Raw genomic sequence first — 15,893 nt, 5'->3', positions numbered from 1 at the left:
GTTGCATACCCACAGGAAAAGTAATTGCTCTAGCGCAAGAAAATAGATTATCTCTTTGTGAAGGCTTACTCACGTACTCCTATATATAAACTGGATTCATTGCTAACCACGTCGTTTCCCTCATAGCGTTTCAGTCAGTTGCGACTCTCTCATACCGAAATCGCCCCTTCGACTACGTCCGTTGCTCAACCATTCTTCGAAAGCACATGATGATCAACAGTCCAATCACGAAAATCATCAACCAAAATCGGTAAAGATCCAATGTTCCAATACATTGACAACTATGGACCTTACACGGTACAACAACATGGCATCAAAAAACACTATGCCCTCCCACGATCAAGTCAAAATCGCCTCCATCAAATCGTGACACGTCACTCGATTAAAATACACCTTCGGATGGTTTAATTTCAACAACAGCCCCGACCGCTCCCTCAAGAATTTGAGTTCCAATGATGAGAAACAGAAGCGGCAGCGCCAGAATCCCACCTTTTGCACCATCCTCCTAGTACAATCCAACCGTAAAAAGCGCCCCCGCCCCTAGATTTCAGACCGTCTCCAACTCAGTATTAGGCCAGATGTGCCGAAGTTGCCTCGGCTTTCCTTGTTGCCTTTGATGGGCTATCATTTAGGTGAAAAGGTGCTTGTTTCTTTCTCTTTAGAAGTAGAATTGTTGTTGAGGTTGACCCGGCGGTGGTTGGGCTACAAAGTCAAAGTTCATGGTGTCGACGCCTGAGTTCCAAGGGTCGGGTGATTCTGCCTCAGCTGTCAGCTCACGAAAACGTCGTCGAGGATAAAGGAGGGATGACATACCCCACCAAATCGATTCGTACAAGTCCATCGGCGACATGTACGTCGATGGGTCCATATTGGGAAGGCCCTCCATTACGGGAGGATAAGTCATGCTACTAAGCCGGTTAGCAATAATCTTACTGCGACAAAAAGGGGCAACATACTTGGGGTTGTACTCCGCCATGGTAGTGCCATTCTGCATCTCCGCCATGGCCAGCGCGGCGTCTTGGTGGGGATCCATGCCGAAAGCCTTGTTGACACCGCCGTTCCCATTTCCGTTGGCCCCCATCGGGCCCATCAGCATCGGCGGTAGCGGCGTCCTGGCTCCGCTCCCCGTCCCGCTCGAGTCCGAGTCCTTCTTCTGCGACGTGCCCATGATTGTGCCGTGCTCGTAGATGTTCCGCAGCGCAGTCAGGGCCCTCCACAACGGGCCAGACAGCTCAATGTCCTTGTCCGTCTTAGGGATGTGCTCCGCCGGTGAGGTGGCCTCCTTCGCGGCCGTCGCAGACAGCGCCGCGATGAGGTCGCCCTGCAACTGTCGCACCTCGGGGCTGTTCTTGGTCTCGCCGAGGATGCCGAGGAGGAGCGCCGACGAGAGGCCGTGGTAGGTGAAGGCCCAGCTGCGGGTGGGGATGACGGAGAGCTGGTGCATGGCGAGGAACATGCGCACCGTCTCGGCGAGGTTATGTTGGCACTTGTCGGACAGGTGGCGCTTCTGCTCGGACGTGAGCTTGGTGCAGTCCCTCCGCAACGCTGGTCTGCAGCAGACGGAGATGACGAAGGAGGTATGCAGGCGGACGGCGTAGTGCTGCAGGCGGTCGATGGCCGTCTTGCACTGCTCCTTGATGCGGATGTTCGGGGCGACCATGTTGCGGAGGTTCTCGACGGCTTCGCAGTTTTCAACCATTTGCTCGTAGGATACGGCGGTGGCGACGTCAGGGTTCAGGCGTCGAGAGATGATCTCGCAGAGGTGGTACATCGTATCGAGGTATCCGTATTCGCCGGCCATCGTATGTTGGACCGTCGGGATAGGGCAGCAGGGGATGTTTGTCATTGGCGGGCGGTCAAAGGACAATGATGTGAGGGTATCGTGCCATACGCATGTCCACCACAGCTTGCGGCGAATCATCTCCTTCGACTGTCCATCATTACGAGCGCTATCTCTTCCATCCGAGGGATTTGGCCGGTGAAGACCAAGGGATTGTGCAAGACGACATGTCAGACCCAGCAAAGCCCACGACGCCTCTGCCTTCATGTCATTGAGCAGAACAAAACTGGTTAGTAGCAGAGCTTGAATGGAGTCGAATGTGGGTCTATGAAATTTTGGGTCGTGTCAGTGGAGGGCCCTATCTTTCCGACGGGGGCTGATCAGCCGAGAGTGTGACTAACCGTAGCAGGAAATTCCCTAGCCTCAGGAAGTGGAACGAAATTTGTATGTATTTTTGCGAGTCTCGTGTGCGGATGTGATAAGGGGAGTCGTGGTACTGCGAACCCACGGCGAGGAGCGCAAAGAGTATGGCCAGCCATGATGCCGATACCGGCTTGGGCGTTCTCGTTGCGTTGCTCGCGTTGCGCGCCCTGTCTTCGAGGTAGACCATGAGCTTGGACTCGAGGTCGTCAATGTCGACAACGAAGCCCCAAAACTGTTGTGGTGTTTCCTTGTATGTGCGGAATAACCTGTGAAACGTCAGCATGCGTCCCCGATCAAAGAATTTCATGCATACTTCATCACCTCTCGATCCGATGGCAGCTCGGCCGAGATCTCTCGCGTTAGGCTGTCGAGGTGTTTTGAAGACATGAGCGGGAAGGGCGCCGACGTGTCGAGGCCCAGGATGGATCTCATGTCCTGACGGATGTCGACGCCCTCCTGCAGCTCGTTGGCGGCCGACTGCTCTCGCAGGAGAGACGGGATGCTGTTCTGGCCAAGGTAGCGCGTGACGGCCTCGGGGGCTTCGGTCTCGTCCACGCTTGCCGCGACTGCTCCGCCCGCACGGGGCGCTGGATTAGTATACGAACCGCTGCCCAAGAAGGAGAACGACGGCGCAGGTCCCAAGCCACCAGGGTTTAATGCAGACGGTGCTGAGGCTGAGGCTGAGGCAGAGGACTTACCAATGGCCGTACGAGGCCAGGTCGCGGCTCCGGCCTCCACCTTGGCTGGAGGAGCGCCGGCGGCGACGTCGGCAGCGGAGCCCTCGGGCGAGTGAGGCCTTTTGCGATTGTTGGCTACGGTGGTAGTGGTGTTTCCGCCCGCGTTGCTGCCCGTCTCGGTGGTGACGGAGGCAGCGGGTTTGGTTCCGTGAGAGGCGGTACGGTTAGGTTTGTAGGAGCACAGTTGTGGATGCTCGCGCTTGACGCAGTTCTCGCATGGTTGCTTGTTGTCGCATTTCACCTTGCGCTGGCGGCAAGGCCAACATGCTGTGCCTGTGATGGGGTCAGTGTCTGATCTATGAGGGCTGCGATGAATGTGAAGTGAGTGGGTATGAGTAATTGTGAAGCACGGGATGAGCGGCAGCGAGTAACGAAGTCACTCATGATGGTTCTCACTCACCATAGCGGACCTTGCGATGAGAGTGGATGATACGGTTGGCCTCCTCGGGGGTCAGGTCGTCAATGGAGACCTGGTCCGGGGTCGTGTTCGACTCAGGCATGATGAAGTCTGTAAGTCGGGCGAACTTGCATCAGATCCGGGGATCGCGGGTCTCGGGATTTGGACTGGCAGCGGCGGCGAAGACGGACGGACGGACGGCGACGGTGTTGTAGAAGTGACAGTGGCACCCGGTAGTGGCAATCGCTCATCAATCAGATTGGGACCAGGGCCCGCGAGGCTGCAGGCTGCTCGAAAGGTGGAACCCCCTTCCCGTCCACAGCTTCACGGGTTCGGGGGGTGGTGGCAGGCGGGTTGCCAATGAGACGGACGGGGGGCGCGACTGGCTGGGTTGCTCGCGAGGACCGGGCGGTGGTGGGTTTTACGGGGTCTGGATGCGGACGAGGTTCGGCGCTGGCGGCGTGGTCTGGTGGTTGTTCGGGATCCCGATATGACCGGTTGGTCGCGGTCGGGCTTTGAGTAACGACGCGGCGGAGGGTTAAAGCTCTGGTGTGGTGAAGGCCGTTGTGAGGAGTGAGACTCTGGTTATGCGGAAGCTTGTTGCGGCCCCCTCAGCGGCGCATGCGGCTCCTTTCGAGAGGGGGTACGGATAACTGGACCACGGCCACGGGTAAGGTTGGTGGTTGGCTGTGCTGTTGGTTGGAGCTGCGAATGCCGAATGTCCGAGGGGATGGCGAAGTCGACAGCCAGATGGCGAGGAGGCGCTGCAGAGGCAAAACGACCAAGAATTGAAGAGATTTAGAGGAGGAAGAAGAGGCTGGAGGCTTCGGGCCAGGCGCCGGCTATGGTAATGGAGCAATGGTGGAATGAAGGAGAGACGAGACCTGAGGATTGAAGACGCAGGTTAGGTAAGGAAGGCAAGGAAGGAGTTGGAGACATGGGAGATGCGGGGGCGTTCGGTCTCATCTATTCGTACTTTTGGGTGTGTGGCTTGTTCGCTGCTGCCAATTGTTCTTCGGCAGCCCGGGACCCTTGATTTTTCTTTTCTTTTCCTGTCCATGAGCAGACAGAAAACCACTCCAAGGGCCTTACTCATCAAGACTTCTGGGCACCGACTGGCCAGTCATCCTGCCAGTCCAAACACAACAGAAGCGTGGCAAAGATCACTAAAAGACCAGAGCGGCCTCGGATCACCGCGCTGGCACCAAATCAGGCAAGGTCAGCCTGGACCCGCAGCTGTTACCCCACTTTTGACCGATGTTGGGTGGGCTTCCAGACTGTTTTTTTCTCCCTGCCCGTCTCTGTTTTCTGTCCAATTGTCTCTGCCACCCTCGGTGTGGCTTGCTTACGTACACACAAGCGACAGACTCTGATTGGACTCGACAGGAAGCACTGACCAGCTCTTACGGGCAAGTGGCGTCAGAGTGGGGCCGGCAACACCTTCACATCCACTGACATGAGCCACGTCTCAGCCCAGCGCGCCCATCACCACGGCCGGTGGGATCTCGGTCTCCCGGTGTGAGCTAAGGTAAGCACTTTCCTGGTGGGCCAGTTGGTTCTCGGAATGCCTCGTCAAAATGTCTCAATTCAGCTTTCCTCCAGCTCCAGCTGAGCATTCGGCCGAGACCGACAAAAAAAACGCAGAAAATAGAGGACCATTTCGATAAAGGAGTCATCAACGTCATCTCATCGTGTGCAGGAAACAAATCTTTTGGAAATGCGGAATTGGGCCGAACTGTGGCCCTGTTGCGTCATGTTGCTCGAGTCAGTCGCATTGCATCCCTGATCTTAGTCTCCTTACCCGTCCCGATGTAATAAGATAGATCAATGATTGCCGACAGCGATCGCGAAACATTTTTCTTATCATACTGCCTTGAAAGCACGGATAAACGAATTTGCGACCTCTCGGTCCAGAGGAAACACGTCCAGACAACCGAGGATAACATCTCGTACGATATAGGCGACGACAGAGCCTGGCGCAGCGGTGAAGACTAAGAATTCTTGATTAATACTACTAACTAGAGCGCCGTGCTATACAACCAGGCGCATTGCTGTATTATCTAAAGCGACGCACTCAGGGGCAGGTCTCTCGACGAGCTGCCCACCCACACCTTCTTCGGGTACTGGCTGATGACCCAGTTCTGGCTGGCAACGTCCCAGTTGCTCAGGTCGCGTCTTGTAATCTCGGCTGAAAACGTGGCCGATGCGCCGGGGGCAAGGGGGATGCGCTCAAAACCGCGCAGCACCTTGACCGGGTCGTCAGGGCCGCCAAGCGACACGTACAGCTGAGCAACCTCGTCACCGGCAATGTCGCCCTTGTTGGTCACGGTCGCAGTGACAGTGTAGAGGATATCCCACAACTGCGGGTTACCACCGGGGCTGCCCGAGGCAGGGTGCTTGGCCTGCGGGTTGCTGTCCAGGGCGTTGGGCGGCAGGAACTCCTCCGCCGTCTTGCCAAAGTGAGGGTCCTGAGAGGCCTCTTGGGCGTTTGACACGTTCAGCCACGGGTAGATGAACTTGTAGATGTAGCGAGCCTGGTCCTTGGGGAAGACATAGTCGTTCAGGTCGGTGCTGTGGTTACCAAAAGTAGGCGCAGCCGCCGTCTCACCAGTCGTAGGCCTGTACTCTCCCGCATCCTTCTTGGCCACAGCCAGGTTGGAAAATTCGAACTTGGTGTAAGACAAACCGAAGCCGAACGGGTAGATTGGCGCAGAGTTGCTAGAGTTCCCATAAGTTCCATTGCTGCCAGAAGTAGCCCGGTCGAAAAAGCGGTAGTCGATAAAGACGCCCTCGGTGAAATCATCCTGAGGAGCTCCCTCGCCGTTGTTGGGCTTGTACAGCACGTCGGCGCCGTAGCTCTCGCGGGTCGCGCCCCAGGTGAAGGGAGACTTGCCGGCGGGGTTGACATCGCCGTAAAGGACGTCCGTGATCGAGTTGCCAGATTCCTGTCCAGGAAGTCCAGCCCAGAGAATGGCAGTAATGTTGGGGTTCTCATACCAGTCGGTGACGAGGACGGGACCACTGGAGTGGATGACAACAATGGTGTTGTTGTTGATGGACGAGACGTTCTTGATGAGCTCGTCGCCAGAGTTCCACAGGGTCAGGTTCTGGCGATCACCCTCGTTGCCGCCAACGTTGATGTAGCCCTCGCCAGAGTTGGCGTTGACAAAGACGATGGCAGTGGCGCCGGGTTGAGTGATCAGGGCAGTGGTGGCAGCGGTTTCGTAGTTGCTGAGAATGCTCTCGTAGCGGGTACCGTCATCGAGAGCGCGCCTCTGCAGGGCCTGGTCCGGAGTAATGAGGTACGGGTAGTTGGAACTGCCAGATCCCCAGGAGGCACCGAGGGTACCGTCGTTGCATCCGCGATCGCTGCAGCCGTTGGGACCCTTGGGGTTCGGGCCGGCGTCCTCTCCAATGACAGCCAAGAACTTGGGCTTCTTCAAGGGCAGAGATCCAGAATTCTTGAGCAACACCGTGGCCTTGGCGCCGATCTCACGAATCAAGTTGGCGTGCTCCTTGCCCTTGCGTACGTCAATGTGCTGGTTGATTGTCTGAACGTTCTCCTTGGCGTAGTACTGCAGGGGACCGACAGTATCGAGGGTCCAGGAGGAGAAGTTGATGTCGGGCACCTCATCGACCCTCATGCCAACCTTGAAGAAGGCGGCCATGATGCGGAGAGCCATGTCGTCGAGACGGTACTCGGGGACGGTACCGTTGAGTACGGCGATGGTCAGGTTGGTTCCCCAGAAGGTTTGGCCGGTGTTGAAGAGGGTGTCGCCGGGCATGCTCATGTCCAAACCAGCAACCGCCGTAGCGGCACCAGCATGTTGCGCTATACAAAAGTCAGCAATTTTGCTTCACGACATTACCCCAGGAGGTTCCAAAATACCTTGCCAATCCGACATGATGAATCCAGAAAAGCCCAACTCTCCCTTGAGAAGACCGTTGAGAAGCTTGGAGTTCTGGCAGCCGTAGGAGTTGTTGACCTGGTTGTAAGAGCACATGATGGAACCAACACCAGCGCGGATGGCATCGGCGAAGGGCCACATGTAAAGCTCATGCATGGTCTTGTCGTCAATGTTGGAAGAAAGCGACTCGGTGATGTTGTATCCGTAGCCAATAGCCTCGGGGGCCTGTCTGAAGTGTTCTTGCTCGTTGCCGACGAAATGCTTGGCGCAGGCGATGGCACCGGCATCCTGAATTCCCTTGACACTCTCGGCCATGAAGACACCAGTCAAGTACGGGTCGACGGAGAAACCTTCCCAGTTACGGCCTCCTGTAGGGGCGCGGCCAATGGGTCCAGCGACGGGGGCGAGAACAACATCGACACCCTTTGCTCTCTGTTCGGCACCAATGGCCTCGGCTCTGCGGTAGACGAGGCTTCGGTCCCAGGTGGCGGCGACGGTTTGGCCAGAGGGGAAGACGGAGTTGTAGTCGCTGAAGCGGATGCCGACAGGGCCGTCCTGCATGCAAAGGCCGCGAAGGCCGAGTCGAGGTACTGAGCCAACGTTTCCGACGCACAGGTCTCCTTGCCATCTGTTCCCGTGTAAGTCGGGTGCTTTGTACGAGGTGACGAGCAACTTACCCAACTCCCGTCGTCAAGTTGACCTTCTCGAGAAGGGTCAATTGGGAGACGAAGTCCTTGGCTTTGGCGTAGGCATCAGCCCAGCCATCAGCGTTGGGGTCCGACCATGGTGAAGGATAGACGGGCGGCGAGTATGCGAGATCGCGCTTGTTCCATTGTGTTAGATCGAGTCCAGACAACGCAAGAAGATAGTGAAGAAACATCTTGCCATAAACACACAAGAAGCAGTTTTAACAATGGGGATGAACGCAATACAAGACAGAATGCAAGAGGCGGACGCAGGGCAACTCTAAATCAAGCAATGGGAGAACCGCAACACCAGCTGGTTGGACACACCGCAGACGAAGCTGGCCAGCCAAGGTCTTGGGTGAAGAAGCAGAATAGACATTGTCATTGCGCAATGGTTTCCCAAATCACAGAGGAATGGAACATCCAGCTTTCACGCGGCAGCAACTTACCTTGTGCAACTTTCCTTCAGGTGCCACGGCAGCAGCAACGAGGTCAGCTGCCGCCAACACGGCAACAGCCAAAGTTTGTGTTCTCATCGTGGTTTCCAGCAGCTGTCGGTTGCCGCTTCAGCTGAAGAACGTCTGCTACCTTGTGGAAGGGTCGACTCGAGCTGTAGGTCGGTCGTGGGAAGGGAGCAGGGTGCCTTGACCAGAAAATTGGATGAGTGCGAGAGCGCGCGGGTGCGGCTACTTTAATGTTGGTTGACAGCAAGCTGGGATTCGCGTCCGGGGTAGCTGCGGATGAAAGTTCGCTGCCAGTCTTGTCCCTATCCAGCAAGCACAACGTGGTGAGGGTAGCTTGGCTAGGGTCGGTCAGGATCTGGGTTGGCAAGCTCTGTTGATCTGGGCCCTGTCTGATGATGCAACAAGGTTTCCTTGTTCAGTCAACATGGATGGGGACCAATTCTGTGGGCTGTGAATGTGGAGGTGGACGGCATATGCAGTAGAGTAGCACGTTGGACGGATGCTACCCCACTGCCTTGCAGGTTGGGAGACTGGTTCTGGGGCCAAAAGTATCCCACCGCTTCCGGGGAGGACAATGACAGCGCGGTGGTAGACCGACTCGCGGATGTCGTCGGTCTTGGAAGCGGTGTCGATGTAAGTGAGGGGCGAGCTGCGGGGGAGCAGCCAGATGGACTGGCAACGGGTCAGATGAGTTGGAGATGGAGGGCCATCTGCAAGCTAGACTGGATCAATTGCGGTTGAAGCTGTTCTCTGGTGAGGATAGTGAGAGCTTGGAGCAAAGACAAAAAGCCCAAGTCCGGGGTAGAGGCCGTCCCGAGAATAAGGAGAGGCGAAGCGTGACAGGGCAGCCAGGCCAGCAGGCTGCGAGGTACATGGACGTGTAGCATGTCATGACGAAAAAAGGGCCGATCAGTCAAAAGTGCGATGACGGGCAGGGAGAGCCTAAGATGTATGTGGTGTAGTTGGACGGGCCCAGAGCTGGGGCGGTCGAGAGATCAACCATTGGGCCAATGTCTCTCCTCTTGGTCAGTATCCGTGCAGAGCTGCGGCTGCTGCTGGACGTGGTGGCCGTTGGAACCAGTGCTTTTGGCCTTGGTGTGTGTGTGTGGGTGATGATGAGGCGACGACGGGCTGGGCGGCAGGCAGGCAAGCTGGTCATGTTGGTGGTCGATGGAAAGAGAAGGGACGGACGCCCACGGGGAAGTACCCTCTCCTCCCCACGGCGCCTTCCCTCCCCCTAGATGCCGGACACAGGAACGCCAAATCGGAACCGGTGGGGAAGTGGGGCCACCAAGCAAGAAACACCAGAAGAAATGACGGGGAAATTGGCACTTTGGGCAAGAGCCCAGCAGTAGCACTCGCGCACTTGGATGGACCTAACTTCCGGTCGCGATTACCGAGGGGCAACATGGCTATACGCGGAGAATTCGGTGTGGCTGCATGTATCTCGGCAGTACCGTCATCCCTGGCACGCTTCTATCGACAGTGGCGTTGCGCCGTCCCGCCGTTGGCTCCGAGAGGCGCCTGTCTTGTTAGTGCTCTTGTTCTCTCTGCTTCTCTTCTGCCCAGTGTTTATTCGTACCGCACTCAAGCACCACTTCATCGCCTGCAGCAGCGTTACATCCGTCGTTAACCCGGAGAACCATCGACTGACCTTAGGGCCAATTCTTGTTGATAGATCGCATCCTCAAGGTTCTTTTCCCACTGCAAACAAGAAACCGAGCAGACATCACGCCCGGCACTGCCAGTGTCGACATTCCGACCGTCTGCAGATCGGAATAAAACGCCTTCGCCCCTCCCCACCGCCGTCGGCACTTGTTCCGCTTGGCAAAAACTCTTCTTCGTATCCAGCCCCTCGAAATGTTTTGTAAACATTTTGGTTTTCGTATATGAATAATGCAACCCTCCGCCGGGATGTGTCATGTCCGCCAAAGACGCCATAAACCCTCATATAAACTCAAAAGGCCCCCGTCCCTGAATTTTATACTATGCGAGCATTCATCGAGTCAACCTTTTAATATCCGTCTCATCTTACCGGCGGCACCCAACTCATGCTTAACTCTCCTTTTTCCTTCCATCTCAACTCTTGCTTCGACTGACACAAACCTTGCTGCATCTGTCTGAATAATGGCTGCAGCTTTTCTTCTTCTCCCAGCCAGAGATCACGAGACGGTCGAAAGACGCTAACTCTTACATGACGCCATGCCGACTCCATCGCCAGCACATCTCCCCCGCCTGCGCCTCTTGGCCGCACCTTTCGCGCAACCACTTTCTTTCCTTCTCCATCGTCTCTTCTCCTCTCCCCCATCTCCCCCGCATTTCTACCCTGGTCCCTCCCAACAGACCCCTGTCTTACCCCTCATCTCCCTCCCCCGGCCTCCTCTCCATGCTCCATCGTCAAAAAATTGGCCCATCGTCCACAAGAGCTCCGGGCAACCCACATTCGCACTTTCGCTCGCCCATTCGCGAATCACGCCCGTTGCCAAGGAGCGGGACCCCCGAGTCTTTCGGCCCGTTTACTAATTGTTGGAGTAGCTTCATCGTCGAGAGGGGGAGCCCGAAGACGAGAATGGGGCACAGCCGTGAGGAGCAACTCGCGTCGCGTAGTGTCGCTGCAAAATCTGGTTGGTTTGATGCAATGCTTGCGGTAGGCAGAGCGCAGAACAGGTAACGTTCCAATTGATGTCTTGAGTGCCCTCTCTGTTCCGTCCCAAGACGGACGGCAACCGAAAACAAGGTTGGTTCAATTTGTCTCACCAGCGCCCAAACCCGTCACCAATCAGGCCAAGACGTGCGTGGCTGGGTTCGGTGAGAAATAAGCCGCAGGAAAAGAAGCTCAGTAGACTACCTTGGCTAGAGAGACTACCTTTTCTGTGATCTCATACTCTGCCCAACTGTCGTTGTTGTCGCTGTCGTCCTGATTGCCTCCATCGTTATTCCTCCTACGATGGTCCTTGATCGAAAGATTATTTTCAGGTTTCACAAGTTCACAGGCAATTCGGCCGCGCAGACGCAGAAGATTAGGCAGTCTCGCAGGAAAGGAAGCTTAGTAGTCTAAGCTGGAGTATCTCTGGTTCATCCGCACTATACCAGATCATTAAAGCTGTATTGCGCCTTCAACTAGCATGAATCTGCTACGACGAGGTCCATTTCCCCGCCTGAAGCTACGAACGCCACATGCGCAACCGTTGCCCAACGCCAATTTGCTAGACGCCAACCTTCGTAATGCTCCACGACTCAAAGAAACGGCCCGAAGAGGTTCCTATCCGTCTCCATAGCCCGGCCCGGCTTTCCGATGGCATGTCCAAAGATCCTATGGACCCTTAGTAAATGCCAGGCAAGATTCTCCACCTGACAATCTTCTTGTACTTCTTCCAGTCCTCGCCGTACTTGCGCGCGCACTTCTCGTCGTCGCGGCGGTCCCGGTGAATCAGGAGAATCGCAAAATACAGGATGTAAAAGTACGTGAAAGGGATTCCCCATCCTCGCGCCGCACCCTGGGTGACCTCGCGACCATCGGCCATCTTGAACGCCCCCTCGACACCAGACTGCACGAAGCCGCTGCCAGCCGAGACGATCGTGTATCCTGCCATACCGGTGGGCAAGCCGTAAGGCCACGCCTGCAGCCAGTCGCCGAGATAGTTGATGTGGCGGGCAACACCCCACCAGCCGGTAATAAGGAGGCGAGTGCCTGCCTTGGTCTCGATGTACTTGAGATGGGAAACGCTCGGGTCATCTGGGTTGTTGCGGAATGCGTTCTTCTGGCTGTTGGAGGCGCGGAAGATGAAAAAGGCGACACCGATAATGCTTGCGATTCCGGCCATACCGAGCGGGCTGACCGAAACGGGATATGCAGCGAGGTACTTGGCTTGAAGGGAGTACATGAACGGGAGCCATGCGACGTCGCCGAATGAAAGCATGAAGCCGAAGCCATCAGTAATGATGTCGATCGTGGTCAAAATCGCGGGTTCGTTGTACCAGCAGTCGATGACATAGACGGTCTGGACAGCGGAAACAAAGATGATGCTGTTTGAGACGAAACCATAGGTGCGGTACTGCTTGGCCATCCAGGCGAAGTTGATCAGGGACCAGCCGAGCAGGCCAGGTCGGACCTCCATGAACTCCTTGATATCGATCTCTCCGATGATGGGGATCGTGACGCGAGGGTTGAGTTCTCGCCCGATGAACCAGTCGTAAATCAGGTTGCCAGAATGTCCACCCTCGGCCAGCTCGCGGCTCTCGACGTTGCCAGGCTTGACGCTGAAGCTTCGGACGTAGACGAATGTAGCGGCAGCGAATGCGACCAGCATGTTGGCAGTAACGACCTGGATGTAGTTCTCCGTGATGAAGGTCCAAACAGGGAACTCGGCGCCCTGAGCGATGGTGCCAGCGGCGCAAAGAGTCAAGATGAACATTCCAGAGGAAAAGGCTGCGTTTGTCAGTCACACGAGCAGTAGGGGAATAGGTCGGGCTGCGTACAGTTGAAGCGGTACTTGAGCTTGCCGCCCGAGGCAAGCTGGACACCCTCGACCTCAGTGCCAGGCAGGAAGCGGTAGAGGAGCGCATTGAAGAAGTAGTATCCCAGAACGGCGGCGTTGACCTTGTTGTCTCCAAGACCCCAGATTCCTTCAGCGGGCCATCCGACCTCGCGCTTCAGCTGGGAAAGAGTCAAGTTCTTCGGGTCGAGCAGGGAGGGCGCGGGGCAGCCGGAGACATCGTTGCAAGCGAAAGCAAAGACGTAGACGAGAACGGGAAGGATGATGGAGATGCCAAAGGTTCCAATACTATGAATAAAGTCAGTGGACGGAATGGGATTAAGGTTGCTTGAGATAACTCACGGTCCACCAAAATGATAGCCATGCGCCTGCGGCGGCGGCGGCGGCTGCTTTACCGCGACTTGCGTTTCCTTGGCCATGTTGCGCGGTGCTGTTGATGCTAGGAGGAAGTCGCGTTGCGTTACTGTGGGGTGGAAAGAGCTATACACAGCTGCAGCGTGCTGTTATTTGTAGTGTTTGCACCCGCGCGGCAGGAATACGAAGACGAGCCGATAGCAAAAATATCAGCTCCAAGATCCACGACGATGTGGAGGCTGTGAATACAATCGCGAGGTGTTCTGCGCCGGAGCTATGGGATTCCGAGTGACCTCATGGGCGGAGGAGGTTCGATGACGCTAATACTGCGATCCGAGCTTTGCTTGATTGGATCCCGCGCGCGTGTTGGTTGAAACGGTGGAAGGTGCCCACGGAGGAATGGTTCCACCGAGAGCACGGCCACGGGAAGACATGCAAGAGCATCGGACGGTATGAATTCTGGAAGCCCGGTTGAGATGGAATAAGAGAATTTAAGATTCAAAGCTCTCAGAGTCTGTGTATGCATGAAGAATAAGATATGTTAATGTGATTCGGCAATGGCTCGCAGGATGAGGTCCAGATCTTCCCGTCTTACAGCAGATACGCGATGGAATGGTACGTACCGCTGCTCTTCGAAAGCAGAATCGGACATCGGCGTTTGCCAAGTGCCCTTTCCTGAAGGTGCAGCACTGCTTATGAAAGCAATGGGATGAGTCCTTAGGTAATCTCCCCAGATTGAGTACATAGGACCTGCATGACACGTGACCCTGTCCATACTGGTCGCGGAAAGAGTGTCCCGCAGGGCAGGCTGCAGGCAGCCATTGGAAGCTGTCGGGTCCCTTAGGGAAGCCTGTACGGTGGCCCCCGTGGGATCTGAATGCAGCCTGGTGCAGAGGGGCGGACGCTGCAAGGAGCGCCCATCCACCAATCAATGCACCCCCTCCCGTCACTCCCGTCCCCCGTCGGCATCTCCCTGTGAAAGGCTGACGAATGACCAAGTGGCTTCCCACTTGCCCAGCGTCCAAATCCTCCAAACTGTCCTCCAAAGTGCCTCTCGACCGCATTTACGTCTTTGTCCATCACCGTCGCACAGCACTGCAGCATCATTCGCTTCATTTCCACTTCTCCAGAGATTTGCAGCATCCGCAATTGATGTCATAGGCCCCGAGCCGACCCACGCTTCTCCGCGCTCCGAAGCGCTTACTCCCGCAAACACGATCATTCCAGTCGCGCTCCCTGGCCTGGACCCCTTTCATCGATATTAGAACGACTCAAAACCATCCATTTTGATGCATTCCTCCAACTTCCTGCTGCTCCTCGCAGCAGCCGCGACCGCGAGCGCCGCCGACACTTCGACCTCGAGCACATCCAGCAGCGTCCCGGCATGCACGGCAGCGTCCAAGAGCGGGACCGGCGGGCCGTTCTACGACCTGCGTCCAGACATCGCCGTCAAGGTTGAGGAGGGCAAATCATCCAAGGGTGCTGTCACGACCGACTACCATGCTAGGGGCTGGGACTATGGCAAGAACTTCACCCTCAATATTTGCGCTCCCGTCATCGACCCTGTCGAAGACGTAGTGGGGTTGGGCAAGGGCGAGTCCAAGAACGTCAGCGCGTACTACACATACAAGACCGAAACTTTCTCCATAGGGTTCGTTGCCTCTGCTCTCTCATGATCAACTCTGTTCAAACTAACAAATGCGCGACGTAGTCAATCCAACATGGACATACAAACCCGCGGGCGCATTCTGGTCCTCCAATACAAGAACGGCTCTCCCTGCGGCGAGAGCAAGTCCAAGCGAGCAACGGCCCATGACGGCGCTTCCTACAACAGATACACCGACGACGAGGACAGAACCCTCATCGCACCGTCTGCAGTCGGCAAGAAGAAGGCCTCGGCTGAAAAGGACGATACGCCAACCCGCCGCAAGTCGGCAACCATCTCCTTCCACTGCGACACGGAACAGATTGGTGGAGCAGCCCACATTTCCTTCGTCGGCTCAGATCCCGACGACTGCGCCTACTTCTTCGAGGCCCGTTCCCAGCACGCTTGTGCCAGAGCCGAACCCCACCAGCCTGGCAGCGTCGGACCCGGCAGTGTCTTCGCCATCATCTTTGTGATCGCCGTGCTTGTATACTTTGGTGGTGGTGTGTTCTACCAGCGTACTGTCGCTCATGCCCGGGGCTGGCGGCAACTGCCCAACTACAGCCTCTGGGCCGGCATCTGGGGGTTTGTCAGTGTACGTAGACCTTCGCGCTACTAGTGGTTGAGGGGAACTAACACCATAAACAGGACATGTTTGTCATCGCGACCTCTTCATGTGCTCAACTTCTGCCAGGAAGGCGTGGCTACCGTCATCTGTCCGGATCTCCCAGCAGAGGACGTAACCGCGAGGACGAGAACCGTCTGATAGACCAGCTGGACGAGGAGTGGGACGACTAGGTTCGTGCGAGTGTGTAAAGGCATCAGCGCCTCATCTTTCCTTTTCTATCACTGCGTATTCGAATTCTATCAGGGGACGAACGTGAGTCGCAGGCAACCACCCTAGATACCCCGTGCGAAAACAAAATGCATAGACGATTTATGGCTTTCGAGTTGCGTTCAGACGGTGAAACTTATAATCACTTTTTTGGATGTGAACCGAGCT

The 15,893-nt window shown here is 56.1% G+C and overlaps 4 protein-coding genes across 4 annotated transcripts; 1 reads left to right on the top strand and 3 right to left on the bottom strand.

The window, feature by feature from the left end:
* Nucleotides 1-658: 658 nt before the first annotated feature.
* Nucleotides 659-3,440, bottom strand: COL26b_007626 (uncharacterized protein; the record flags this gene model as incomplete). The annotated part of the gene is made up of 7 exons (XM_053180412.1): nucleotides 659-756; nucleotides 814-905; nucleotides 957-2,105; nucleotides 2,182-2,469; nucleotides 2,517-2,790; nucleotides 2,902-3,213; nucleotides 3,341-3,440. The coding sequence occupies 7 exons, from the start codon at nucleotides 3,438-3,440 to the stop codon at nucleotides 659-661; spliced, it is 2,313 nt and encodes a 770-aa protein (XP_053035708.1).
* A 1,957-nt stretch (nucleotides 3,441-5,397) lies between these two features.
* On the bottom strand, nucleotides 5,398-8,125 carry COL26b_007625 (uncharacterized protein; the record flags this gene model as incomplete). The annotated part of the gene is made up of 3 exons (XM_053180411.1): nucleotides 5,398-7,169; nucleotides 7,227-7,873; nucleotides 7,923-8,125. The coding sequence occupies 3 exons, from the start codon at nucleotides 8,123-8,125 to the stop codon at nucleotides 5,398-5,400; spliced, it is 2,622 nt and encodes an 873-aa protein (XP_053035707.1).
* Nucleotides 8,126-11,718: 3,593 nt separating this feature from the next.
* Nucleotides 11,719-13,310, bottom strand: COL26b_007624 (Delta(14)-sterol reductase; the record flags this gene model as incomplete). Its single annotated transcript, XM_053180410.1, has 3 exons — nucleotides 11,719-12,824; nucleotides 12,875-13,179; nucleotides 13,234-13,310. The coding sequence occupies 3 exons, from the start codon at nucleotides 13,308-13,310 to the stop codon at nucleotides 11,719-11,721; spliced, it is 1,488 nt and encodes a 495-aa protein (XP_053035706.1).
* Nucleotides 13,311-14,534: 1,224 nt separating this feature from the next.
* Nucleotides 14,535-15,688, top strand: COL26b_007623 (uncharacterized protein; the record flags this gene model as incomplete). Its single annotated transcript, XM_053180409.1, has 3 exons — nucleotides 14,535-14,896; nucleotides 14,957-15,485; nucleotides 15,539-15,688. 3 exons carry the CDS (start codon nucleotides 14,535-14,537, stop codon nucleotides 15,686-15,688), a joined length of 1,041 nt encoding a protein of 346 aa, XP_053035705.1.
* Between the last annotated feature and the right edge of the window lie 205 nt (nucleotides 15,689-15,893).

This window comes from Colletotrichum chrysophilum, assembly GCF_026319265.1.
Source record: "Colletotrichum chrysophilum strain AFK26 chromosome Unknown scaffold_62, whole genome shotgun sequence".
In the NCBI taxonomy this organism is placed as follows: domain Eukaryota; kingdom Fungi; phylum Ascomycota; class Sordariomycetes; order Glomerellales; family Glomerellaceae; genus Colletotrichum; species Colletotrichum chrysophilum.
Note: the sequence above shows the minus strand (reverse complement) of the source record. Positions and strands in the feature narration are given on the sequence as shown.